We start from the raw sequence: 27,176 nt of genomic DNA on the forward strand, positions 1-27,176 counted from the left end.
AGATATGAATTCTTTTATTAGAGCTCTTCTGTGATGTTTTAAGACTTGCTGCAGGTTCTTAAAAAATGAATAGGAATTGTTCTATTCTGAACTGTCAGCAGTTTGGAAACTTAAAACATCCAGGACATGTCTCAAGAAATCCAGTTGTTCTCTTTGATCCTAGATTAAAGGGCCTGTTAGAAATTTCAGAGCTATGTAGTTTCTTACACAGTTCCAATTAACACGACATTTGAGCTTTATTCTGTGAATGTACAATAATGTAGAAAACTCCTTGGAATTCCCTCATCAGCTATATTCTATTTAAAAATACATGTATTGGTTTTTACATCGACATCCTCAACCACATTCAGTACTCCATTTATACCCTTAGGTTTAGTAATTCACAGAACTTCAGCTTCACAGATTCTTACCAATAAATCCCAAAATGCATGCATGGCTTGGTTTAAGAAAGATATTTTACTTGTGTTTCATACACAAAAAAACCGATAATCAACAGTGGCTTAAAAAATTAACACTACTCCACTTTTTCACAAGTGTACAAAAAAGAAATAATGAATTTACATTCAACGGTAAAGCTTAAAGTCCACTCTAATAATAGTTGCATTGACATTCACATACACAAGCACAGAATAAATATTTCAGGATTCTTATAAGAGCATACAGCATACATACAGTACTTGAATTTTACATAAGGAGTGTTAGTAGGGTCAGAAATTCATAATCTCATAGAAAAGTAAAACTAAAATCAGAAAAGGTCGTGTGGGAGGTAACACCAAGGTACTGCACAGAGCTAGCAGGTTAATAAATCCATCTGTGTGAGGAGTTTGCTTCTGCTTCATCATGTTAGGACAGTTTGTTTGCAAAGGTGTATTCAAAGTGCAGATAAATGCAAAAAAAAAGAGAAGATATTCTTGTATTTATTAATACATGCAAGAGGCAGCCCCCCAGTCACCCGACAGAATAAAGCTGTTATTGGCAAGTGGCCGATATAATACAGATGTTTCAGGCAATTTTTCTAAAGCACTTTAATAGCAGCAATTGTAATTTATAATGGCTCTAGATTGGCTTCTGTTTGGGTTAAAGGGCATCATATTTCTTTAACATTTACAGCTATATTTCTTTATAAATAAATATCTCAAATAACAAATAGCATAGTTAATGTTACTTTTTTCTCTCTTTTGCATAAGTGTCGTGGAAAAACTCTGACCTTTTCAGAGACATAATGTGCAAAATAATGTGGAAATAGGGACACAGAGCATCACAGTTACATTCCTGGGATGTCAGCCCAGCCCATCTCACACTCTGAGGGCTAGCCTTGCCAGGGTAATGCAGGGCTTTTAGGGACAACTTTTCCAATGGCTTGTTTGGTAAAGAGATATAATTTATGGTCTCTTAAAGAGCTGTAAATGTGAGGTTTCATTTGAAGCAGTGTGTACAATACGTCATATATAGGAGTCAGTATTTCCACACAGTGACTTCTCAAGATTTGACAAGTCTGCTCATCTCTTTTCAGAGATTTTCTCCCCAGCCTGAACATCTTTGAACATGTGTGTTCATTAGGTGTTTCCTCTGTTGCATATTTATTTACCAGCTCTTCTTGCATTTTATAATCTGATCTCATATCACCTAGCTGACATCTGCACACAAATATTTCCAATCAGATAGAGGGTGCACAACATTACAACTTTTAAACCTGTCCTGTAAGTGTCATCAAGACAGGAGCACAGGAACCACAGTGCAGAGTCCAACCTCTCACTGGCTGTACTGTGAAGATTCTCCTTTTCGGCGTAGGAGAAAGGAAACTTGTGTCTGCTTTTTAGATTCTGAAAACAAGCCAGAGTGGAGAAAAAGAGTTAACACCAGACTTAATAAAGCTTTTAAGACAAAACCTGTTAAGCAATTTAGACAGACACTGAATTTCCTGCTGATTTTCTCAAGTCTGTACATACAGGAAATTTGTTAACAGTAGGAAGAAGTTGGGATTTGCTACATAGGAGAAATCTGCCATTATTACAAAAACTGGCTAAGTGGGTTCTTTCAGTATATTTCCCTCACTGGTCACTGTTCTCAGTGGTGCTGTTGCCCTTTTCTTTTTTCTCCTGAGTCTTGTTTCCCTTCTTCTTTTTCTTCTTTTTCTTGGTCTCTTCTTTCTTGCCAAAGGTTATGAAGTCACTTTTGTCAATTTGGCTGTTTGGTGGCTCCTGCCGGATGGAGATGATTGCAGGAGATCCTGGGATAATGAATTTGTCTGGCAACTCACCAGGACCACCTTGTTTGGAATTGCCCGGTCCAAATTTAAAGGTCCAGCTGTTGCTGTTCACACCAGCTCCCACTGGGGGGGACACCTCTCCCGCCTCAGGCTCTGAAAAAGTCAAAACAGCAAGAGAAGCTTAAAGCATCTTTAAAGACAAGTACTCAGTGAGCTGCAGCTCTCTGTTTGAAAGCTCTGGCACCAGTCTACAGTGACTCTTGGCTGCCTGGCTGCTCATCTGGGGGTTATGCACTGGTTCTTGTCCAGACTACTCAGTGTTAGCATGCACTGACTCACCCCACATATTCTCCTGAGCCCAACAGGCTCTGGACACCATGCTGTTCTTTTGGATTTGAAATTTATGGAGTAAGATCACTGTGATGCAGCCCATTGTAGTGTTTTGTAGCAGGAAACACAAGTACACACATTGCATGGCAGAAGGATATGTTTGAGGGTGTTGAGTCTTTTGGGACAGGGATAGAAGAGTGGCCAGGGCAGGGCGTGTCAGCCTTGGCATTATGCACATCCATGTGGGTGTTTTAGCAAACCAGCCTGTGATGGATGTGTCCAGAATCCTCATGCAGGGAAAGAGTATCTGAAGGGAGAGTGTCAAGAGGGTGGAATGGAGCCAGGCTGTGCTTGGTGGTGCTGAGCAGTAGGACAAGAGGTAACAGGTACTGATGCCCAGGAAATTCCACCCAAACATGAGGAAGAACTTTCCTGTGCAGTGACCAAATAGATTTCCCAGATTGCCCAGAGATAGAGTGGGGTGTCCCTCACTGGGGATATTCCAGAGCCATCTGGATGCAATCCTGTGCTGTGTGCTCTCACATGACCCTGCTCGAGCAGGGAGGTTGGAGCAGATGAGCCACTGTGCTCCCTTCCAACATGACCCATTGAGTGATTCCGAGTTGGTGCATCCCAGAGAGGAACCTGAGGCCAACAAGCATGTGTGTTTGTGTGTAGGTATGGATGCAATGTGGCTGAGCAGCAGACACAGCCCTAGAGCAAACCCAGGAGTGAGCTGAATTGCCTGGGCAGAGATACTGCAGGACTGCTTCCATCAGGGTGCACAATCTGGTCTCAGAAAGATTCATGGCCTTCACAAAATCATAGAATATCCTGATATTCTCTCTAGATCACAGTATTTTATTCAGGCAAATATAAAGCGAAGTTCTGTCCCCAGTTTTAGGTTTGCAGTATGAAGCAAATTTTAATTTTATTTCCATTATTTTGATTAGATTGAGCTAATCGGATTGAAATGTTTGCGTATGTTGCTCTGACAAGGACAATCTTCTAACATAATAAAATGCAACAGAATTAGGTTTTCCTAGGAGAGAAAGCCTTAAGACTTGGTTGTTTTCTTTCCTTTTAAACTTGGAGCATTTGTTGTAATTTACAGAATTCCCAATTTTGAATAGGAACAGCGAATTTATTTTAATGTATCATGTTAAATGTTTAAACAACTGTGATCAGAGAAAGCTCGATGTTTATGCACTGATGCTAAAGCCCTCAAATCAGATGAAAACATTCTTATCTACACCCTAAAAGTGAGGTAACAAATCATGGGACTCTCACCCTTATAACACTCCTAGGCACACACAAATCCTCCCAATACCACACAAGCAATTCCAATACCACTGATGTGATTAAGTCTCAGCATCCTGTATCAGAGCTATCCAGTCAAAGAGATGGATGTCTGGGGTAAAGAAGGAGGTGGAAACTGTGCTGGAAAACCATTTGAGAGGGACTCCATGTCCCTTGGAAGAGGAGACAAGGGCACTGGTTGGGGAGAAGAAACTGAGAAGTCCTAGGTCTCTCACTGGTTAAAGAGGGCAGGAAAAGAAAAACAATCTAGAGGGAGATCCCCAATGTTTTGCCAGCAAATATCTGGTACTGACTGCTCTGTACCACTGCAGCCATAATAAAGAATATTGTATTAACTTCAGCAGTTCCTGTATTTCTTACTCTTTAATGATTCTTCATCTTCTGCTATGTTGTTTGTACAGTTTTCTATTTTATGAAATAAATGGTGTGTGGTGCATTCAGACATAAGGCTTTCATTTTAGGTCCAAAAGCTGAAAAAACTTATTTTGCTTCTTGACAGCCTTTCTCCTGCCCAGCAGCAAAACAAACATGGCTGGGAAGCACAATTTCTTTTTTTAAGCTTTACCTTTCTGACGCATTTCGTCTATGTTACAGAGCCAGAGAGATGTGTACACATAACACATCAGAAATGACTCTGGGACTATCTTTGTAAGAGGTTTGGCACATGGAATCTTTGGCATCTTTGAACCTCCATGGCACGTGGGGGTGACATGAGTGCTTTTATAATGTGATGTTTAATCAAGAACTAGGAGAGACTGTGCACTTCTTTTCCCCCTAAGATTGTATTTAATGAAGAAGAAGCTTTGACTTTATGTTCTTTCCAGGAACTGCTGACGTTGTTTTAGAGACCTTAACCTCTCTAGTCTCAAATAGCTTTTTGGAAGTTATTATTAATGTAAAAGTTCCACTATTTTATCAGTTGGAGCTTTTCTGTAAATTTCCTGTGGTCTTAACTATCAGCTGTAGATATTTTACATGTTTCCTGTTAGTAACAACAATGTCCCAGAAAGTCCTTTCATAATAAATTCATTAATATGAACCAGCTTTCATTTTTGCTTAATAAATTGTTTTGCTCAGGTACCATTTATTTCACTTTTTTTTTTCTCTGAGATGATAAATTAGAAAGGTGGAAGTTATGTCTCTTGGTATTTTTCCAAATTATTAATCAATTATCTTTCTACAACAATACAAAAATGTGAGCTTTCATATACTTACACATAATAAATTAAGCCCTATTTGACAAATAAATCCTCTCTTTTTTCCTGACAAGCCCACACAATATGCATTCTAAACATTGGCCCAGACCCAATGCTCTTTTTCTGTCTCTGGCAGGAAAAAAGACAGCTGAAGGTGACCTCAAATCATGTTTGACCCACCCTTGCTCTGGCTGGGGAGAACCCTGTAGCAGTGAATAGTAGGAAAATTACTTTGCAGGGTGACAACACTCTCTGGGCTGCAGGGCCACCACAGCACAGCTGAAACAGCAGTGTGTGGCTGTGCCATTTTGATGTGAGCATAGGAACATGAAACATAGAATGGCCTGCATTGGAAGAGACCCCAAATATCATCCAGTTCCAACTCCCTGCCATGGGCTGGGACACCTTCCCCTAGCCCAGGTGGCTCCAAGCCCCAGGGATGGGGCAGCCACAGTTTCTCTGGGCACCCTGTGCCAGGGTCTCAGCACCCTCACTTTATTTTCTTCCTAATATCTAATCTAAACCCACTCTCTGTCTGCTTGAAGTCATTCCCCTTGTCCTGTCACTCCAGGGCCTTTTAAATAGCCTCAATCTTTCTTGTGCACTCCCTTCAGGTACTGAAATAGGCAATTAGGTCACCCTAATCAACTTCTTAGGCTGAACACAGGACATGGGACAATGACAGTGACTTCATGTCTTCCATTTTACCAGACAAACACAGTAACATGGAAGAATCCAGGCTATCCCTGAGGTACAGAATCTGCTGCATGAAACCTCTTCCCAGTCTAATCAGGTGCACATACACATCTGCACTTCTGAAATCCAATTCAGAGCAGGAAACCAACCCTTTAATCTGGTTCTGCCTAGGCAAATCCACACCCCAGATGAACTGAGCAGCATTTGTCACAAAAACATCTGACTTGATGTATGCAAACAACAAACCATCACACCTACCCTGGAGTCAGGATCCTGTCAGACCATGGGGGTTTGCTTGCACTCATATGTGGTTTTTTCCCAGACTCTGTCCACACAAACCAAGCATTTTCATACTCCTTAATACTCACTAAACCAAAGGAAGCTAATTATCCTTACCGCTGTGTGGAGAGTTTGCATACAAAAAGACAGAGACATACAGAGTCTAATGAGTTAATAGCCTTCATTTCCTACAAGTGGGGCTTCACCAGTCCTCAGGAGATTTCTCTTCTGCGTGATTTACCTGATAACATGTGTGTTTATCTGTATTGGCAGGCTGGAAGGTCACAGTTCAGCTGTACTAACAATGTTGTATGTTTAGGCATTTCTGATCAAGGATAAATGTCATTTGCTACCTAGTTTCCAAGGCTTCCTTAAGCATCTCTTCTGTTTCTTATCAGCAGGAGTTCAACAACAAAGGCTTTCTACTTGTGTGTTATTTTGCATTTAATGGGATTAGTTGTACTTCTCCTGCATATTTTCTGGGTCTATTAATGAATGCTTCAAGTTTGTTTATTAAACTTAGAGGAAGATCTAAATAAAACAAACCCGCTGGTTATATTTATAGCACTTAATTTAAAACGTTACACTTCTTTTCTTCCTGCAGCTCCAGAGGGGGGGTTGCCAGACTTCATACATAAAAGCTCAGAGTCTGGTTGTTTCCTGGGGTTACTCATAGGATTACTTTGGGCACTACCCCTTTCTTTTATTCTCAAGGAATACGGCAGACTTCATGTTCAATGACCAAATAATTAAATTTTTAAATGCATGCATGGAGCAGAACCCAAAATCTAGGCTGCACCTGCAGGTCCTGATGCTTCTTTGCCTGTCTGTCTGCAAGCTAAAATGGGAGATGAACTTTTCACCCCTTCCCTTTCCTACTCTCACCGAAAAACAAGTGTCTCAGTAGACTTTAAATGGAACTCTGAGCAGCAGAGACTCTGCAGTTGAGTAGGTCATATACTTAGCTGGCATGAAAGGACTTTTAGGTTGTCTTTCAAAATACTTCTTTTTCCATCCCGTGACTACTGTCTGATATGCACAGGCAGATTTACACAGAAAAAACCCACATATCCTCAAATCACCTATCTGAAAGCTGGAGGGAATAGGGTATGGTGCAGAGCTAATTTTTTTTCTCTCTTCCAGAGGCATTTACTGGCCATACATTGTAGCCCTCTACCTCTCACAGGACTATATTTAAAAACATAGAAATCTTGGTTAACAGGCACTTGTTCAACAAGCCCTAATTGCTCTGAAACAGCTGATTTCCTTCACTGTCAGATGCAGAGGGTCATATCTGCCCAGAGAAGTTGTGGCTGCCCCATCCCTGAAGTGTCCAAGATGGGTTTGGTTGAGGCTTGGAGCAATCTGGTCTAGTGGAAGATGTCCCTGCCCATGGCATGGGGGTTGACAAGCTTTAAAGTTCCTTCAATCCAAACCACTCCATGGTTCTATGTTGATGTCATAGTCTCCATGATTCCAGAAAGGAGCAGTTTGCAGGTGAGCTGTGTCACCTCTCTGATCCTCACTTGCATGCTCCAGGCAGTCCTGCTCCCAGCACATGGATTTTTCAGAGGTACCCATGCTAGGAACCAGATCCTTAAATTTAACCTGTAGTAACTGTAGGTACCTACATTTGTTTTTCTTAGAGAGTTAGACACCAGCAATGTAGGCATCCAATCTACCATGCCTAATTTAATTCATGCTCTGGTCTATAAAGAGGCAGGCACACTCAGAAGGCAGTTCAACACACCTGGCTTAAATGCATGGTTTTAGAGGTATTGAATTGGAGACCTTATCACTCTCTTTGGAGGTCTTGCTTTCTACAACTCTGACAGGAGGCTGTGGCCAGGTGGGGATCAGCCTCTTCTGCCTGACAACCAGTGACAGGACAGGAGGACACAGCCTCAAGCTGCACCACGAGAGATTCAGGTTGGACATCAGGAAGAATTTCTTCACAGAAAGGGTTGTCAAGCATTGGAAGGAGCTGCCCAGGCAGGTGGTGAAGTCACCATTCCTGGTGGTGCTCAAGAAATGACTGGACAAGGCTCTCAGTGCTCTGGTCTGGTTGACAAGGCAGTGATCAGTCAGTGACTGATGATCAGTCAAAGACTGATCTTGGAGGTATTTTCCAACCTAAGTAATTCTCCAAAAAAATTCCAAATTTTTATTTGTTCCTCTCCTCTCTCTGCTGGAGACAGCTAGCTTTTGAATAGCTAGTGAAAAAGGAGCTGAATTCTACCCTCAGGAGCCAGGTAAGCTCAGCGGGTGTTGTACTAATGGCCATGCCAGAGTATTTCAGAAAAAAAGAAGTTTGAAACTAATCTCTTTAAAGGTGGCAGCCACAAAAAAATCCTGTGCAACTGTTTGCAACTTCCTCAGCCCTAATCCTTTCATGGGATTTTCACTTAGGTAGGCATTGGCATCTTCTGTCCAGAAATGCCTGAGAGAGTGCAGTCATATTCTTCAGGTTGCACCATTTCCACCCCTTCAAAGGCCACATTTTAATTATGACAGCAATGACACCAGCACAGCTCAGAACCTCTGGTGCACAATTCCAAAGTACAGGTCTGCCACTGGGATTGATGGTGCTGTCTTTTCAGATGTGGAATTTGCAAGTTCACTCAGTTGAAGGGCTGGCTTTCATCAGCTTGTAAAACCATCCGAGCTGAAAGGTAGTGCTGAGTGATGGGTACAAACAGCCTGAAATTGAGATGTCTTATGAATTTGGGGCAAAATGTCTGCTCACAGAACACATCATCACTCAGCCCAGGAATCAATATCCCATCAGGTCTGGGCTGTCCAATCAGGCCTGCAGTTTCTATCTCACTGACATTTTTCTCCCTTTTGGGGAGGCCACATGTTTTTCCCCTGACCCTGTATAGCCCCACAGCTCCAATCTGGTGTTTACCAAGAACAGGTGGTGCTCACTTCCCATAATGTGAGCTGCCCATAGATTCTGAGCGTCATGTGCATCGTCTCTACCTCCTATGCCTCTGCTGCTTTCTTAAAGAGCCTTTGTCAGAAGAAGGCTAACTCATGTTAGAACAGATGTGCCCCTGCTCAAGGGGGAGAAGAGGAAAGCATTTCTGTGCAGCTCTGTCTCCCTGCAGAGACATGGCTGACTGTGTGACATGCTCAGCCAAGACAGCAGCTTGTTTTCACTCTGTTCCACCCCTCCCCACTCATCACTTTGTCCCTGTCTTTGAAAATTTGGTAGCTCACGGAATCAGAAAATAATTCAGATAAAAGCTTTCAATCAAAACTTCTCTTAATATTGAATTTAAAGGAAATACTTTTCAATGTTGTTTTTCTAGACAGCAGAACATGCAGACTAAAACCACTGTAAGACTCAGAATACCCCATCATTAATCACAGCCCCTTCTGTCTGCAGGTCAAAGTAGCAAAACGCATTAATTAAATGAATTTATTTAAAACTGAGATCACGCAATAAGCAGGAAGCAAATTGCAGGGAAAGCTAGTCATTAACCTGATTTCTCTCTTCCCTGCCTCCTCCGCCGATGCTGTACTGACTGCAGCTTCTGCCTCTGGCAGGCTTAATGAATATTCACCATGATAAAGAGTCTGAAACAGCCCATCCAATGCAAACATCGTGCACTGAAAAACCCTCTCTGTGTCATTTGGAGGATCTCTGCGGACATTCTGGCTTCACTGATCATCCCTAAGCCTTTTTGGGATTAAAAAGCCCATTTAATCTTTATTTTTTTTCCTGCAAAACAAAACAAATCAAAACCTCAACCCACAAAAAAGGAAAGTGAATAAAAATCCATCATCAGCATGATAAAATGACAGATATGGAACTGCAAGACAGAAAAATTATTCAGTCAGAATAAAACAGAACCATTTCAACTATCATTTTGCCAAAAAATCCCAACCACCTCTAACTACTTTGTCAAATTGGAGTATTAAACAAAAACCCAAATAATTCTCACTCTCTGCCTTCCCATCTCCTTTACCTGTTCGGCATTAATGAATCAGAGACAGGAGGAATGAACAAAATGAAAACTTCTCCCCACCACAGAGGTTGTAGCTTTAATCCAGTGCTGGGGTTTAAAGTCAGTATTATTGAACAGGGCAATTATAGCACACATGTTGTGGGAGATTTGTAACCCCCCACTGCTCCAACATCCAGGCACAAAGCAGGGGGTGGCATGGAGGTCACTTCCAGTTCACTCTCAGGTTACTGTCCACACTGACACTGACAATTAATTCAAACAGAGATTATTTACCTCATTATAAAAAACCAATCTTACATGGCTGTGCATTAAAGTAATTGTCTCAGCTATCAAATAGCTCTGCCAGCATATTCTGAGATCTATGGAAGCATAATTTGATTTGCTTGCTAGCACAGCCTGGCCAGAGCACAGCCCAGAGTAAATGGCTCCTTGCAGCTGCTGAAGGAGCAAACAGAGAGTGATGTCTGCAGCTCCTCTCACTGTTCTTTTGCTAAAAGAAGCTTTTCTTCCCATAAAAATATCAACCTTCTCAGGTAACATCCTTCTACTGCTGTACTAGTGCCCAGTTCTGTTCCCACAAGTAAAATTTAACCCCTTTCCTTCCCAAACTGAGGGCTAATCTGCTGCATCACTGGATTGCATGTGCACACATCTGGGATGCTCCTTATCATCTTTTTAGCTCTAATTGAATGTTGGATGAGGTAGAGATGCAGCATTTGACTGTCTGTGTCACATACAGTGGTGATTAGAGAGACATTACTCCTGCAGTATAAGAAAAAATATGTTTGGGGGTATTTCCCCACGTCTGCAGACTCACAGTGATGGTTTTTAAGCGTTCATAGCTGAAAAAAACAAACCCACAAAGAAGCCCAAAAAACCCCGAAAAACCCAAATGCAAACTCAAATCAACCAAACCAAAAAAAAACCCAAATATTTTCATCTTATAAATGTGTTTTTAAAACAGTGTGGGCAGTTACAGCACCAGCTATTCTGCCCTTGCTTTAATGCAAACAGTAAGGTAAAGAGCAGTGAGCAGCGCAGGAAAATTGAAGCTGGAGCTGGGGGGACTGCTCTGCCCCTCAGCACCTGGGAAGGGTGGGACAGTGGCTGAGGACAACATTTCCCTGAGGACCTGTGATGGTTTGGTCTCGATATCACAAAGGGAAGGCTTTGCTTTGCTTTCACATCAAACCAGGCGCTGTGTAGCCTAAATGTCCTAATTAAATATCCTTAAATGCCCTGAACTGAATGACTAGAGCAGCAAGCAGCTACTCAGACTCTGCTGAAGGCTGATTTTAGGAGTGCTTGCTAACACATCCCAAAAATGTGGATTTTGAGTCAGGTCTTTAAAAATTTTTGAGCTTTGTGGCTCACATCTTCCTTCGGATGTGACCAGGAGGAGGGATGGCACTCTAACCATTTTCAGGTTGTTGCTGTGGGTGGCGTTTGCCTCTGTTATATAAGCACATGAAATATCATAAAGAGAGCAAAAGTCGCTGCAGAAGACAAAGCTCTGAATGTTGGGAGGACAGAACACGTCTGGGCACTGCTTAATCTGTATTATGGAAAGCCATTTCTGGTTACTGTCTTCTGTCAAATTTCAATAAAATATAATTTTATTCTAACGTACAAGCCTTTTTATATGAAAGACAGCAGGCTCACCGAGCATCATAAATCCTGCTGTGAAGGTGAAAAGGAGGAAGCATTTCCTGGCTGCTGCTGGAGCCTGTAAGAGTGCCCTGCAGCCAGCCAGCCCCCTCCTCCTCGCTCTCTGCTAGATGAGCTGCTGAACCGAAGCCAAGAGCACAGGCTGCATTCTTTCCAGGCAATCTCCTGCCACTGGAGGCCACTCTGCATCTATGGGGTGATACAGAATCAGCTTGGATTCCTGTCTACAGCACTGCAGCCACCCTCTGCCTCAGCCCCCATCTCGAAGGCTGGCTGTGATAGATTCCTCAAAGAAGGAAAATTTCAGGGTAGGTAAAGGGAAGGCAGGATTAAAATGTTCTAGCATTTGATTTGTATTTACAAGGGTGTGGAGTGGCAGGACAAGGGGAATGGCTTCAAACTGACAGAGAGTGGGTTTAGATTAGATATTAGAAAAAAAATCCCTCACTGTGAGGGTGGGCAGGCCCTGGCACAGGGTGCCCAGAGAAGCTGTGGCTGCCCCTGGATCCCTGGCAGTGTCCAAGACCAGGCTGGGTGGAGCTCTGAACAGCCTGGTCTAGTGGAAGGTGTTTCTCCCTGCCCATGGCAGGAGGGTGCAAACGAGATCTTTAAGGCCCTTCCCCACCCAGGCCATTCCATGATTCTGTGATTCTGTTTTCCTGGCCAGGCTTAGATTGGTTTCATTTGTGTCCATCTTGGAGAGTGAACACTGCTAAGAGAATTGATTTGATTTCAGTCCCTCCCTCCTGCTTCCCCTCAACAAAACTTCATCAGGTACAGCTCTGAAAAGTACAGCCTCTATAGCTCTGAAAACCTCCCACAGGTACCCTTACCTGAGCACAGTCCATAGCACTGCTGGTGCACAAAAGGCAGAGTCCAGCACAGCTCCCAAAACCAAATGCTGGTGGGGAAGAGAGAATCCCCTCTATTTAACTGAGCACAATTAATAGAAAGATAGTAACTATGGAAACTTGAAGCATCAATTTTAGCCTTTCAAGGCAGAATCTAATTTTAACCAACTAATTGGGTGCTTGAAGTGGTAGTGAAAGGAAAAGGGATACATTTTTGTCAGTGCTCTTGGAGGGATCTATTTTAAACATGAATGAATGTGTGAGCTTCACCATGAAGAGAGGAAAGGATAGTAATGGAGCAGGGACACATGAAAATGGTCTTAGAAATCATTTTTTTGCTTTCTCCATCATCTGTGTTTAGCTCACACACTTCAACCATTCCTCTTGTATGTGACACTCACCCCAGCAGCCCAAACCATTGCAATCCAGATAATTACAGGGTAAAGCCTTCAGCTTGGATATTCTTTTAAAAAACCCCAAGCACACAAAGATTCAGACAGTGGGAAATGCCGTTCCTTGTCTCTCAGAGGTTGAAGGTGGCTCTGAACATCAGAGCTGACACCTGTTCCCTGCTTCCCTCTGGCTCTGATTTCAAATAAAGGGATAATTTTATATTCATCTATTTTATGGATGAAACCTGAAACTGGCTTTTTCTCTATCTGCATCATAAAGGGGAAGAAAGGGTACTATTAATGTTCAGTTTAGTTTGATTTTGTTATCCCCAGCTGATTTCATAATACTGAAAGTAAACTATATACAGGTACATAAAATTAATTTAGACCTACAAAATCCTTTAGCTGACCTACTTTGACTAGTTTATCACTAAACCTCTGCAAACTTCTCCTCTGAAAGCCAATTACCTAAATACTAACCAATGTCTATTTTGATTCTCCCCAACGTGGCTGTTAGCCAGCAACCTGCCCTGAAAGATGTCTGTCACTGCAATACCTTCCACAAAATGGGGCTGCAAAACTGAAGACATCAAAGGCCTCAAAACAGACTCTGGCAGTCACAGCACTCTTTCCCTTCCACAATATATATGTCACATTAGCAGCTTCCTATCATCTCCTGTTAGGATCACATCCTATTATTATTCCTTTTTACTGATATGGGATGAATGGAGCTAATAATATTCCACATCAGTTAAAAAGGAATCTTAATTAAATGTGATGAGTAAGTGCTAATACAATATGATAAGCCCCCTGGATAAGCACACTACATAATTTCTCTCTTTTTCAGATTCCTTTAAACATCTTAGAGAAGAAAATGGAGGTGACCTTGCAAAGGCTCCCCACATCCCTTCTCCTACTGCAGAAATAGGTTTGCTCTTTCTAGTGCTTGCAAGGTTCACACTTGGAGAGTTTTTCCTTAGGTTGTAGGTAAATCCAGGTGTTAAGATCATTGAGAATCACCTGGGCCTTTAACCCTTCTGGTGCTGATAAGATGAACCAGCCTGACTGCTCTGGAAGTCTGGACCTGCTGGATCATGGAGCCAAACCTTCTACCTGTCTGTCCTCTGCTGCAGCTAAAGGTGTCCTGTTGAAATTCAGCCATATGAAGAATGAGGTTTTCAAGGGATTTGTGTAGGTGTCATTCTGCATGCCAACCTATCAAATATCAAACCCCAGCTCTGGAAGATTGTTAAAATCTCATTTAAATGTGTTTATGAAGCTTCTCACTTGCTCAGTACTTCATTCTGCTTGGTCACACAAACTGAAATCATGAGTTGCCAGGTGATGTGCTGTAAAGGCTATACAATACTGAAATAAAATAAACCTAACAAAAAGATAACTTGAGGGTGGCTAATACACAATAAGGGAATACTAAGACATGGTTATCTAAGTAGAGCTAAGATCAAATTTGGCAGTTGCTCAAAATGGATGGCAGCACATTGCAAAAGGCACTCTAACAGTTGCAGCTGCCTTTGTGTCTTTTCTCTTCTAATACACTGTCTTAAATATTCATCTGATGGTAAATATTAAGTCTGGGAGGCTGTTTGAAGCTTAACATACAAAAAGTGGGTAGACCTATCTCAGCTGATTTTTGTTCACTATAACCTTCTCAGAATAGAGACTCACAATCCCAGTGTAAGGGTTAGTAAATTATATGCTTTGTATTTCAATATTTTTATTTTAGTTTTACAGCCCCAGTCAGGGTTTAAGCCAAGAATTGTTCCCTCAATGGAACAATTGGAGAAATGGCTCAGACTTGCCCTTCCACATAAAATGATGCTTTACATTATATGCAGGAACTGCTCATTTGCTAATGAACTCTCAAGAAAGGCTCAAATAGTTGTAGTAACATATCAGAAACTTATTTATTTAATATTCCTGCCATTTCACTTCTCTGAAGGAAATATTAAAAATGGAAGAACTGGCGTGAAATGAACAGGAAGATAAAATATGGGAAACTAATTATTACACATAGATTGTAATGGATGTAAAATGGGTATCTGAGAGCAAAGAAGGGGAAATTAACTTTGTTTCCACATTATTGTATAATGGGGGCTGACTTAGGAAAAATCCTACCCTGATTAAATTTCTTATAGTTGTGATTCTTTTAAATGAAGAGGCAGGGGAAAAAAATCAAGGACAGAGTGTATCTGGATTGATAGCATAGTTATTTTCCTTCCAGGAAATATGTCATATGCTCAGGTAACTAGGACAAACTGTCAAAGAATAGAAACATTTAAAAGACTTTAGTGTTCATAAAGGCTAAGAGGTGATGTTATTTCTTCTTGAATCCTTCACTTCAAAAGGAATTTTAATTTACCATCTGGTGGAATCTACATGTAGAATATTTTTAAACTATTTTAACACCTAGTTAAACTTTAGACTTTCATTTTCCTGTTGTAATTGTGTGTATTATATATGTCCATGTTAATATAAAACTGGGTCATTTGTTTTGAGTTCCTGCAATTTTTGAGGAGGTGACTGACTTCTGAATTTTACACATCAGAGTCTATTTTCCCAGCATCTTTTTCAGCTCCACCACTGCCAGGTCAGGTCATGGGGGAATGGGCTTCTTACATTATCAACTCTGTACCTGGAACAGTAGCTGAATGGATATTACCACAGAATGACAGAGTTGTTAGGATTGGAAGGGACTTCTGGGATCACCCATTCCAACCCCCTGCCAAGGCAGGGCCACCTGGAGCAGGTGACACAGGAATGTGTCCAGGTGGGTTTGGAATGTCTCCAGAGGGGGAGAATCCACACCTCCCCCGGGCAGCTGCTCCATTGCTCTGCCACCCTCAGTGTGAAGGAGTTCTTCCTCATGCTGAGATGGAACTTTTCATGGTTTAGTTTATGGCCATTACTCCTTGTCCTGTCACTGGGCACCACTGAAACAGTCTGCCACCATCCTCTGACACCCCTTGGAGATATTTATATGCATTAATGAGATCCCCTCTCAGCCTTCTCTAGACTAAACAGGCCCAGCTCCTGCAGTCTCTCATTACAAGAGTGATGCTCCAGACCCCTCATCATCTTTATGGCCTCCCCTGGGCTCTCTCCAGGGGCTCCTTGTCTTTCTTGAACTGTGTAGTCATGTCCCAGCTTTGATGTATGAGTTGGCAACTCTGCATTGCAAAGGTGTGAGACCAGCATATGTTGGAAGGGGAGCACAAAGTAACAAGTGCTTCATCCTCAGACTGAGCAACCTGACAGTTCCATAAAAAGGGATTTTTTTCAGCTATTTCAATATATTCCTTCACTGGAAAGAGAAGGGAAAAAGAAGTAACTTCTGCAGCACAATGCCAGTTGCCTGGACAGCAGCAAGAGCTGCCATTCAATAATCTTGATATGCTTTGCCCCACTAAGCACTAGGTGTAAATGGCTGCAACCCTTAAATTGCTTCATGTGCTCTCTATGATCCCCAACTGCAGCACCAAACATCACTTAAATGTATTCCCTTTACACCAGACTTGAGGAAGAAATAGCTCGGGGTAGCCAGCGGAAACACAGAGCACGACAACAAGGAGAGAGAAAAGCTCTATTTTTATCTCTTCCTGCTGACACATGGAATAGCACACACTTCATTCAAGCATACACGCAGCTGCTCAGTGGCTGGGATTTCAGCAGCAGCTTCGAGGCTCGAGGAAGTGCAGTCAAAGCACATATACTCTGTACGAGGAGGGAGGACAGCAAAAGGATGCTTTGAAAGGCTGTGGTTGATCTAGTTCATTCTACTCACCAGGGAGGCACACAATTTGATATTCAAAAACATGTGTGCATATTCCCTGAAACTAGCCCGAATATTTAATACCTCTTCTTGCAAAAACAAGATAATCATGCCTGCAGATCTTCCACAAGCAGCTATGGACCCTTTTTGCCTCAGCAATCATCCAATTTGCATCTCAAGCGAAACAACTCAGTGAACAGACAAACAGATTTTTATCCCTGTGCTTGAGCAGATCTGCCAATTGCTCAAAGCTTAAAGTGTCAGTCTTCAGGCAGGGACAATACCTGGAGAGAGGACAAACATTTAGGCTCAACAGCAAATACCAGAGAGGGACTCTTCATCAGAAACTGTAGGGATGGGACAAGGGTGAAGGGATTCAAACTGAAATAGGGGAAATTCAGGTTACAGGGGAAATTCTTCCCTGTGAGCGTGGTGAGGCCCTGGCACAGGGTGCCCAGAGAAGCTGTGGCTGCCCCTGGATCCCTGGCAGTGTCCAGGGCCAGGTTGGACAGGGCTTGGAGCAGCCTGGGCTAGTGGAAAGTGTCCCTGCCATGGCAGGGGGTGAAACAAGATGATCTTTAAGGTCCCTTCCACCCAAACCATTCTATGATTCTATGGTTCTACTGGTATGAGCCATATAGTTTTTAGTACCTGAGAATCAATTAACAAAATTTAATTATGATGTCTTTGTTCTCTTTGGGGTTTTTATGCAGGGACCAGAGCTTTCCCTTGGTGTCTGTTTTTCAGAGATACAAACACAAGTTAAAAAAATAAGTGAGAGGGAAAGCCAAAAATATGACAACAAAACAACTGTTTGCAACTACTGAAAATGCTGTGTTAATTGCTCAGCTGGTCTCTTCAGACTTCCACTAAAATATACCCAGTGATGTCAGGTGGGGTGGCTTCACCTTTACTGAAGAAGCTGAGATAAACTCATTAATCCAAGGCCACAGTGGGAATGTTTCCACCCAAAATCTCCTGTTTGCACAAATATGTCTGCAACTGCACCCAAACCTGCAGAGGTCTCTTAAGGCAAAACCCACTCTTCCCCCTCTATAAATAACTGAGGAATCAGTTCATACTCCTCCCAAATATCCATCCCACTCCTGCCTGCAGCTTTGATTTCATGCTGTTCTTCAGAAGCCGGAATGAATCACCCATTTCCTGCCTCCTAATCCTCACACTATCACAAGCCTCTCCTGCAATTTTTCTGCTGCTCCTCCAGGTAATTCTGCTTTGGGTTCAGTAAGAAAAAGTACATTAAGATAGAAAAATGCTGGGCAGGTGATGCTACCATAGTCTGACAAACAGAGAAAGGAATCAAGCTTGTTCCCTTGCTGTTAAATTCCCTTGCAATTAAATAATGAAAGAGCATAAGTTGCAGCCTGGATTTTCTCCTGTAGTTTTTTCTACCCATGTGGGGTAGAAAACTCCATGTGGGATTTTTGTGTCTCCAGTCTTTGCAATGTGGAATCATGTCATACCCATTCATCCTGCCAGGTCACTTCATTTAAGTATCAGTAGGTCTGTGAGAATCTCAGGTTTCACATGGATATACAAAAAATAAATATAAAAATAAAAATAAAAATAAAAATAAAAATAAAAATAAAAATAAAAATAATAAAAAGTGAATTTTGGCTGCTAATGCACCAGAAAACAAAGAAAAGGAAGTCACTTGAGGCTTAAGTTTTGACTGTTTGGGATTGGCAGCGTAGGACTGACCCAATGCAATTTCATGGTCTGTTTATCCATCCTGTTCTCTACACCACCATGCATTTAATAACAGGTGCTTTCCCTTACCCAGGCATCTGTGACAAACAGAACATGCTGCAGAGAAAGCAACTGCCTTCATAAATCTAATTCCAGTCAATGAAGAGCTTGTGTCTGAGAATCACAGGACTGAGTAATCGATAATCATGGTCTGCAAGACAGAAAAATATCTTCTGATGGCTTCCTTCAAAACTGTGCACCACATTCTGGATTCTTTTTCAGTATTCCAGGATTATGCAGCTTCCCTAAAGGCTGTGTGGACCAACACTGTTATCCTGCATAACTGTATCTGGCACTTGACCTGAATACGTTTCTCCCGATTAGGCAGTGACATTCTCATCTGGAAACTCTGTACATTCTAATTGTTGTCTCAGCATAAAGGTGTGTTGGAGTGATTCTGAAAACCCAGCTGTGTGACACTGTCTGTATTTCAAAAACTTTCGTTATTAGCATGATTTGCTAAAGTTATTAGCAAATCATGGTTTGCTTTCAAAAGCAGAGGTGAATTGCTTTTCAAAAGCAATGGTTTGCTTTCAAAAAGGTAGCTTTCACCTCCAGATTCCAGAATCTGATGTGCTTTATTCCTCCCAGCCCACGTGTTGGGAAGGGATGAGTCTCTGTCAAGTGGTGGTGTCACCCTCAGCAGAGCAAAAAGGCTTATCAACACTTAAATAAGAACTAGCCAGTGGCTGCTAGCCTGGACTCTTCCAGGTCACACATGAAGCAGGTCTGCAAAGGAGGTAGAATTTCTTCGCAGCATCTCTTCTCTGCAGCAAACAGCAAACCTCACTGCCAGGTGCAACAATTTGCTTCCTTTCACAAATACTAAATTTTCCTCAACATCCAAATGTTCCACTTACCTTAATTCACGTTGTATATCTGTCATATTTGCCATGAGAATTGCACAGTCTCAGATCACAGCTTCTGTATGGAAAAAAACCTGCAACAGCTGCCTCTTTGCAGATCAAATTAAGGCCATTCAAACCACAATTATCTCTTGTCTCCTCAGTTCCCCTGAAAGTAGGACTTTGTACACAGAGCAGAAAGGCTCTGCTCCACAAGGAACTTACTTGCTAGTTCTAAGAGTAATACACTGAGTATCTGAGCTGACCTTAACTATTAATCACAGAAAGTGATTAATAAATTAAACACAGGAAGTGAGTAGTTGTGCTTCCAAAAGTCACAAAGTGTTCACAAAAATGAATACCACAGAATTAACACAGCCCCACTTTTTACCAGTAATTACTCTGAAGAGCAAAGGGCCCAGTTTTCTCATTTTGTGCATGCTACATGATGGCTGCTGGAGTTTTTGAAGGCTCAAAAGCTGCTCCAGCATTACATAATCACAGAATTAAACAAAATCACATCTATAATCCCTATGGCTTTAGAAAAACCTTGGCAAGGGGGTAAAGAACAAAAAAATAATCATAACTCTAATGATGTAGAGAAAACAAACAAGAAGTTTAATTTTTTAAAAATTAGATGATCTTTAACTGCTGAGCTCTGTACATGGGGTTGGTAACAACTACTTTTCAAGGATCTTCTCAAGCATAATGCTTTGCACAGCTCAAAGGAAGGGTTATTGCCATGAACTCAAGATGGCAGAGCAAATATTTAATTACAGTTTTTCTCTAATTCTCAGGCTGTATATTAACAGTAGAGTCCAATGCAATCTTGTCCACTTTTGCCAGAATCCATCAGCATGTTTCCTAAAGCCCAGGCAGTAGTATGAAAGACTGATGAAATGTTTGGGAAAAAAAAAAGAAAAAAAAATCCTTGGCTTTCTAGGCACTGTATATCATTTGGGAAAGACATCAACTAGGTTGGATGATTGAGCTAAAAATAAAATTTAAAACTATACAGATAATTGGGATCTCCAATTAAGTCTCCTGACCACAACCTCAGCAGTTTAGTGTTTTAACAGGAGCAGGTGCAGGTAAGATGATGACTGGTTAGCTCATGTAATGAAAGAACAACCACTTGCTTGAGCAGCCTCACTTTCCATGGAAAGCACTAGATCAACATTCATGGAAGATTTTCACTCATTTGCAGGACTCCAGTTGGCTACAAATCCCCTACACCCATTTCTAGGGTATCATATACAAGGGTTTTTCTCTAGGCTTGCTATCTTTCCCAATAAATGGCAATTCTGTGCCACTGGGTGCTATTCAGATGTCTTGGAATTCCTCTATTGTCTGCATATATCAATAAAACCTTTCTTTCAAGCACGAATACCCTTAAGCTCTTACTCCCAGAAAGGCCTCCCAAAAGCTGAGGCAAAGGCGGACAGCTGGTTCTGTCTGACAGAACAGAGTCCTTGCACCACAGTCATGAAATACTGCCTTGGGCAGGTCACTTTGTCCTCAGACGGTGCAAATAGCTGACAATTTTTATCAATGGGCTGTCAATGAAGATTCTCAGCTTACCCACAAATCTGTAAATAATTATTTAGTTGTGGATTTGCTTTTCTAATTGTAATGAATATAACAATTTCCTTCCTTCACTGTTCTTTTTACAGTGGTACCACTGCATCTGATGGCCATTTGCATTTCACTAGTTTCATGAACAGTGGGCTCTGTTTTGACCTCAGCTTGCTCTTAGAAACAAATCCTTAGAGGGTTTGGGAAGGGGAGGAAGAACACAAATGACTTCTCCCTTCTCTCTTGTGAATATGCTCAGGCAGCACTGCAGCCCCATGCAAGAGTGACTCTGCCTACAATGATGAATTCCAAGTAACAGAGTCTCATGGCTAGTGGGTTTCTCCCCAACAGCCTGCAATTGCCCACCAGCCATTGAGCATTAATACACCATTGGGTCATGTTCTCCAATCTAGTAGTGCTGCTTATCAGCATTGCTGATTGTATTGCAGCTGGCAGCACAATCCATCTGAAATGGAATTGGTCATTGATCAGGCTGGCCAGATGGCAGCTGAATGCCTGGCAGCCCTTTGTGGGGAGGATATCTGCTGTGGCTGTTGGGGTCTGCAAATCATACCATAGGTGTCGTCTTCATCCTACATTTCCACATTACCAGGTGGATTCTTGCACCTGGTTTGTTTCAGACTGGATGGCTGCTGGATCCAGACTTAGAGTAAATCTGTTCCCACACTCAGTTTCACTGCTTGTCTTTCCCAGCACAGGGCAAAGGTTATAGCCTTAACTGAGAACTCATGGGTCTGGGTATTTTCACTTCCACCTACAATACAGTATTTCCAGTAGTGATGATAAGGCTGCTCAAATAATAGTGAAAAATTAACTTGGTGAACACAGTTCAGCAGATCTCTTTAATTACCTGTCCATGAAAATGACAAATTAAATGTAACACATCACTTCCCTCCACCAGAATTTGCTTGAGCTCACAAAGTTCATGTGACCAACTGGGATGTTATCACTGATACCACAGGAGACTAATGCTCAACCAAAAACTCATCTTCTGGTTCTTTTCCTGATTTTTAGTTTCTTACTTGTCTAACTTGTTGTTACAGCACAGCTATAACTCACCTGCTTTGATCTGTAATTTCTAAAATGGATGTATGCAGAGCTGGAGTTCTATATTCTTCAAGCAGATTTCTAGTCAACATTCTAGTCCATAAATACACTTCAGACCAAACATATTTCAGAAGAAATAATTTTTAGTGGGTTTCCATACTTCTCAACCTCCTTATCAAAAGCTTTATTATTCCCTAGACATAGTATCTCTTTCATTGTTTGTGTTTTACTTACTCAGATAATGAAAGTCCTTATCTTTCTTTGCTTTTCATTATCTGTTCTGATCAACTCTACATGATCAGTTCTTGTTTCCTCTTTCTGCCTTGTGTTCACAAGTCTGATTCTCTACAAGCACAGCAGTCCTTTGTTCTGAGCATGCAGTTCCCTGCATTTGGTCTGTGGTATCCCTAACCCCTTTTGTGCCATTCTGAGCTCTCAGCAGCAGCTAATTGAGTTGAAAATCGAGCCTGCACAAACCTCTTCAGGCAGAGCAGTTCTCTGAACCAGCTAATTCTATAGTCAGAGGAGAAACAACGCTGATTTGATAGAGGACTGGAATATATGGCAAGAACTAGAAGAAAAAGCAAAACAAAAAGTCCCAAGGTTTCATACAACAGCCTCAATTAGAAGGGACCTTAAATCTCATCTCATTCCAGATCCATGCTGTGGGCAGGGACACCTCCACCACACACCAGGTTGGATGCACCAAGCTCAATCCAACCTGGCCTTAAACACTTCCAGGGATAGACTTAGACAGGTAAAAGTGGATAGAAAACTAGATAAAGCTCATTCATTTAGTACACATAACCTCCCTGAAATGCATGCAAGCTCTTCCTAAAGTTGAAACACAGCTCTTTTCAAAAATTAAAATTACTTGCAGGTAGGACCACGGACATCAGCACAGAAATCAGCTTCAAACTGCTTTGTGCAGCTTCTCTCCATCCTCCACTGAGGAAGGGAAAAAAAAGAGGAAGAGCAGCAAAAATCTGTCATGCTCATAATATCTGTGCGTTACAGACTGGGGATTTTATTTTGGTTTCCTAGCAACTCTGAAGGCCAATTCAGCAGTGATTTTATACTGAGCACCAGTTACAGGGTTGCTTCAGCTCTTCTCAGAGAGAGACTTCAGAGTCTTTAACTGCCTCCTCTCCTTTAATGCACAAATAAAGTGCAATCTTAGGCTGACTGGTAGATCAGTAACACCTACATTTTACTTTTACCTACATTCCATCCTCTGATGATTTTTCATTCCACATGAAAAAATGATGAAGAGCTCTTAAGCTAGTATTTAATCAAATTAGTCAGGGGAAATGAACAAATGGAAAGGAGACTCTGCAGATTACAATCAAGCTATCATCAAAGAAGATCAAAGCCAGAGCTGACCTCACATCATAGCTATGAAGGACCCAGATGCAGCTCCTACAATGTCTGTTACAAATACTTGCCATCTGTGAATGGTAAAAGGAGAAAAACCAGGCAAGAAAACAAGGTTAATTCTAGACCTTGATGAGGACTAAGCTTTTAAAATTACATTTGACATATAATTTCCAGATTCACAAAAATGCATAAAGAAATAAACACTCGGAGCATCAGTACTTATGGCTGGGAATATATTTTCCACTAAGAACAGCTACAAAGCTGGCAGAAATGCCCCGAGCTCCCCATCATGCTGTCTAGCCAACATGCCTCAGAGAAGATCAGAAGTTGACCTGCATGGATTTAGTCTGCATGACCCACTGGCCTCCCTGCTAGGGCTGCCAATTAGTCTCAGTTGTGATAGTGTTTTCTCCCAGGTGGCAAGTTGCCAGCAGGGAACTGGATTAAGATCACCAAATTACTTTGCCTGCCAGCCCAGAAGTAAGCAGTTCTCTTTCCCATTTACAGGTCTTTTGGGTAGGTTCAGCGGCAGTTTGAAAGCCTGTGCACCAGGATGGATGTACTGACTTACAGAGGGGAACAACAGAAATGTGCTTTGTTCTGTCTCCAGATTTCACTGCTGAAAATAGTTTTACTGTAATCTGCACCTGCACTCTTCAGAGGGGAAAAGGCAGACCAGAGCAGTCACCAGTGTGTGTGGTCCTTGATAAACTCTGTCACCTTTCTTGCCCCACAGAAAATAGGTTCAATTAAAAGCAAGAGGTGATGTTCATTGTGGTGCTTTATTTCTCCTAACTGAAGTCTGGGAATAAATGAAGCAGCTAATCTGACACTAATGTTATTAATTTATTTTAATTCTTTGGTTTCCAGCTACACACGTGGGAGACTCTGCTACCTACTTAGCATAAATTTGCAGCAAGATAATAATTTACCGAGAACAGGTAATTTTCACCGTGAAGAGATGACATTATGCATGGTAACTAGAGAGAACAAATCATCTGGAAACCGGATCAGCAGGGTGGTGCTGGCCCACTCCTCTTGCTGACAGTCTATGCATGCTGCAGTCACAGATTTTTTTTGTGAGAATTTATCCTCTACACGTGACTGAAGACATTTGACTCCAGGCATTTGCAAAGGACACTGTTACCATTACAGTCTGTCTGCTGATATTGTCAGAGATGACAACAGGAGCAGCTCAAAATGGTACAGTGTGGACAATTCAGCTGCTGTAGTTATTAATTGTGACCACTTAACCACCACTATGGGTGTGCAAGTTGTTTTACCACTAAAATGACAGTGTCTTGCTCCTGGGAGCATACTGGATCACAAGTACAGCACGAGATAGTGAAAAGCAGAGATCAGGAGGGAGAAAAATGTACTTTGCGACTGCAAATCCCAAGATGTTTTTAATGTGTGATGTCCCTTGGTAAAGAAAACTCGAGTTTGAATTTTGGTTCTTAAAAGCAAAGTTGTAAGGTCTAAGGCAAAGTCTGAAGAAAAGCTGGGTGAGGAATTGTTCATTCTGCATTTTTCAGTACTTTGATAACATTTTAAATTTATTTTGCTATTTTTCACTCACTGCCTTTATTCAAAACTTATCTCATTTTATTCTCTCTTACACCATTCTTCATTTAAACTCAGCTACCATATTCAAGTGATTACGTGAAACAAAAATATCAGAAAATTTAATCAAGGGAACCAAAGAAGGCTCAAGGCTTTCCTGATTGGTTATGAACACAGCCTGGCTTCTGGATTTTCAAGTGCTTCTCAATGCATTAAAAGTCTGCATGTGAAAACTGCTGAAATTCCTTGAAGATCTGCGCTTGCATCTTGGAAATAACTAGCTGTTTCTTTTTTCAGGGTTTGAATAATTTAGCTAGAACAAGCTATCCGAAGGACCAGGCACTAGGGCAGGGAGGTGTGGTTACAGGATAAAAAGGCATAACCTAAGGCAAAATCCCTTGGCCAGCTCCAGTAACCACAGGGATAAATGCAGAGAGGGAAGGGCACAGGACCTCTCTTGCCCTTAATTGTCTAAGTGAGCCTAAGGAGATTAGCTGCACAATTAGGTATCTAATTAGTGCCACTCCCAGCCAGGACAGCAGCCTGTTTTCCATGTGCTTCAGTATTATCCACCTGAGGTCTGACCTATAAACGGAGCTCGAACTCCCTTTGCAGCCCCTCAGTTCCCACCTCACTCTGTGCTACAGGACAGAACACACACCACAAGAGAGGCTGTGAATCCATCGGCACAGGATTGGCTTGTAAGGAAGCAAATCTTGCTTTTTAAAAATCTCCTTTTCAGAATAGCCCAAAAAGAAGTCATGTGAGGTAGGCATGAGACAGAACTGGGACACTAACAGCAAATTACAGAAAGGCTTGGGTTGAAAGGGACCTTAAATGCACTTAGTTCCAAACCCCAGCCATGGCAGGGGCACCTTCCAACCCTGTCCAACCTGGCCTTGGAAACTTCCAGGGATCCAGGGGCAGCCACAGCTTCTCTGGGCATCCTGTGCCAGGGCCTGAGCACCCTCACAAGAAGAACTTCTTCCTAACATCCATCCTAAACCTACTGTCTTTGAGCTTGAAGCAAATCCCCCTTATCTTGTCACTACATACCCTCATTCTTCTGAAGAACTTGTCCTGTTCCTAGTAACCAACTCAATGAAAATATAAGCAATTCAATTTCCTCATATTCAAACCACCATCAGTGAGTTTGTTCTACCTCCAGTCTCCTTGATAGCTTTGCTGTGGGATGAGCTGCTGCTGGTAACTGTATTGTTCTGGTCACCTCTGGGTATGTGACCCCAGCAGTCCAGGCTGTGAGGGGACATTCAGGCTGCACCAAGGCTCCCTTGTGCTCTCTGAACCTGTTCTATCTACCTGTGCAAACAGGAGCAGCACACTCTTTTTCTCAGCATAAACACATTGGAATAATTTCCACAAGACCACAAAGGGTTTGTGATGTGATTTTTTTTGCTTCTTAATCAACCCATTTATTTTGCTAGTTGCGTGTGCATGCTAAGAGGGGATGCTTTTAGGGATGGCTGATTGTAATTACATAAGACAAGAGCAGAGAAGCTGCATTCAGATTCATTTCCTCCACAGCCAGAACCTTGATTTTCTGAGAATTAAATCCCCATAATGAAGGGGATGCCTTGGCGTGCTGCTGTTGCTGTTTTACATCTCTCATTACACCCTCCAAGTGCACACAAGTAATGACCGAATGAGTTCAGGGTTTAGCTCTTGAAGTAAAAGCAGCATCTCTAGGTCAATGTTACATAAATAATCAGAATGTGTGCTGCAAAAACATGCACATATTTCTTTCTCTGCCTTGTGTAGACCTGTTCTGTTCTGTTCTGGAGTGTCAACAAAACAAGGGTATGGCCAAGAGATCAGAGAGGTTCAAAAGAGAGAAACACAATTACAGAATCATGGAATGGCTTGGGTTGGAAGAGGCCTTAATGCCCATCTTGTTCTAACCTCCCTGCCATGGGTAGAGACACCTCCCACTACACCAGGTGTCTCCAAGGCCCATCCAACCTGGCCTTAAACACTTCCAAGGATGGGGATTCACAATTTCCCTGGGCAGCCTGTGCCAGAGCCTCACCACCCTCACAGGAAGGAATTTCTTCCCAATATCCAACCTAAACCTATTCTCTGTCCTTGTGAAGCAATTCCCCCTTGTCCTGTCACTCCATGCTCTTGTAAAAAGTCTCTCTCCCATGGCCCAGAGGAAATGGAGCAGCCTCTGCTTGCCTCTTTAAAAGCAGGGCTTGGGAGCTGCTAGAGGTCAGACTTCACAGCAAAGGGCCTGTAAGCACTGCAGTGAAACA

The 27,176-nt window shown here is 42.0% G+C and overlaps 1 protein-coding gene across 9 annotated transcripts in view; it reads right to left on the reverse strand.

Moving 5' to 3' along the window:
• Window positions 1–437: 437 nt before the first annotated feature.
• Window positions 438–27,176, reverse strand: part of LOC146431079 (protocadherin alpha-C1-like) — a 157,125-nt gene continuing 130,386 nt past the window's right edge. For 8 of the 9 annotated variants that reach the window (XM_085073320.1, XM_085073318.1, XM_085073321.1 and 5 more), the window contains exon 4: window positions 438–2,362. In XM_085073320.1, coding sequence (XP_084929446.1) covers window positions 2,052–2,362 — 311 coding nt within the window. In that variant the 3' untranslated portion in view covers window positions 438–2,051. The remainder of the gene's footprint in view (window positions 2,363–27,176) is intronic. The other variant, XM_085073316.1, reaches the window with a different exon arrangement.

This window comes from Lichenostomus cassidix, chromosome 13 (genome assembly GCF_008360975.1).
Source record: "Lichenostomus cassidix isolate B80296 chromosome 13, HeHo_3.0, whole genome shotgun sequence".
In the NCBI taxonomy this organism is placed as follows: domain Eukaryota; kingdom Metazoa; phylum Chordata; class Aves; order Passeriformes; family Meliphagidae; genus Lichenostomus; species Lichenostomus cassidix.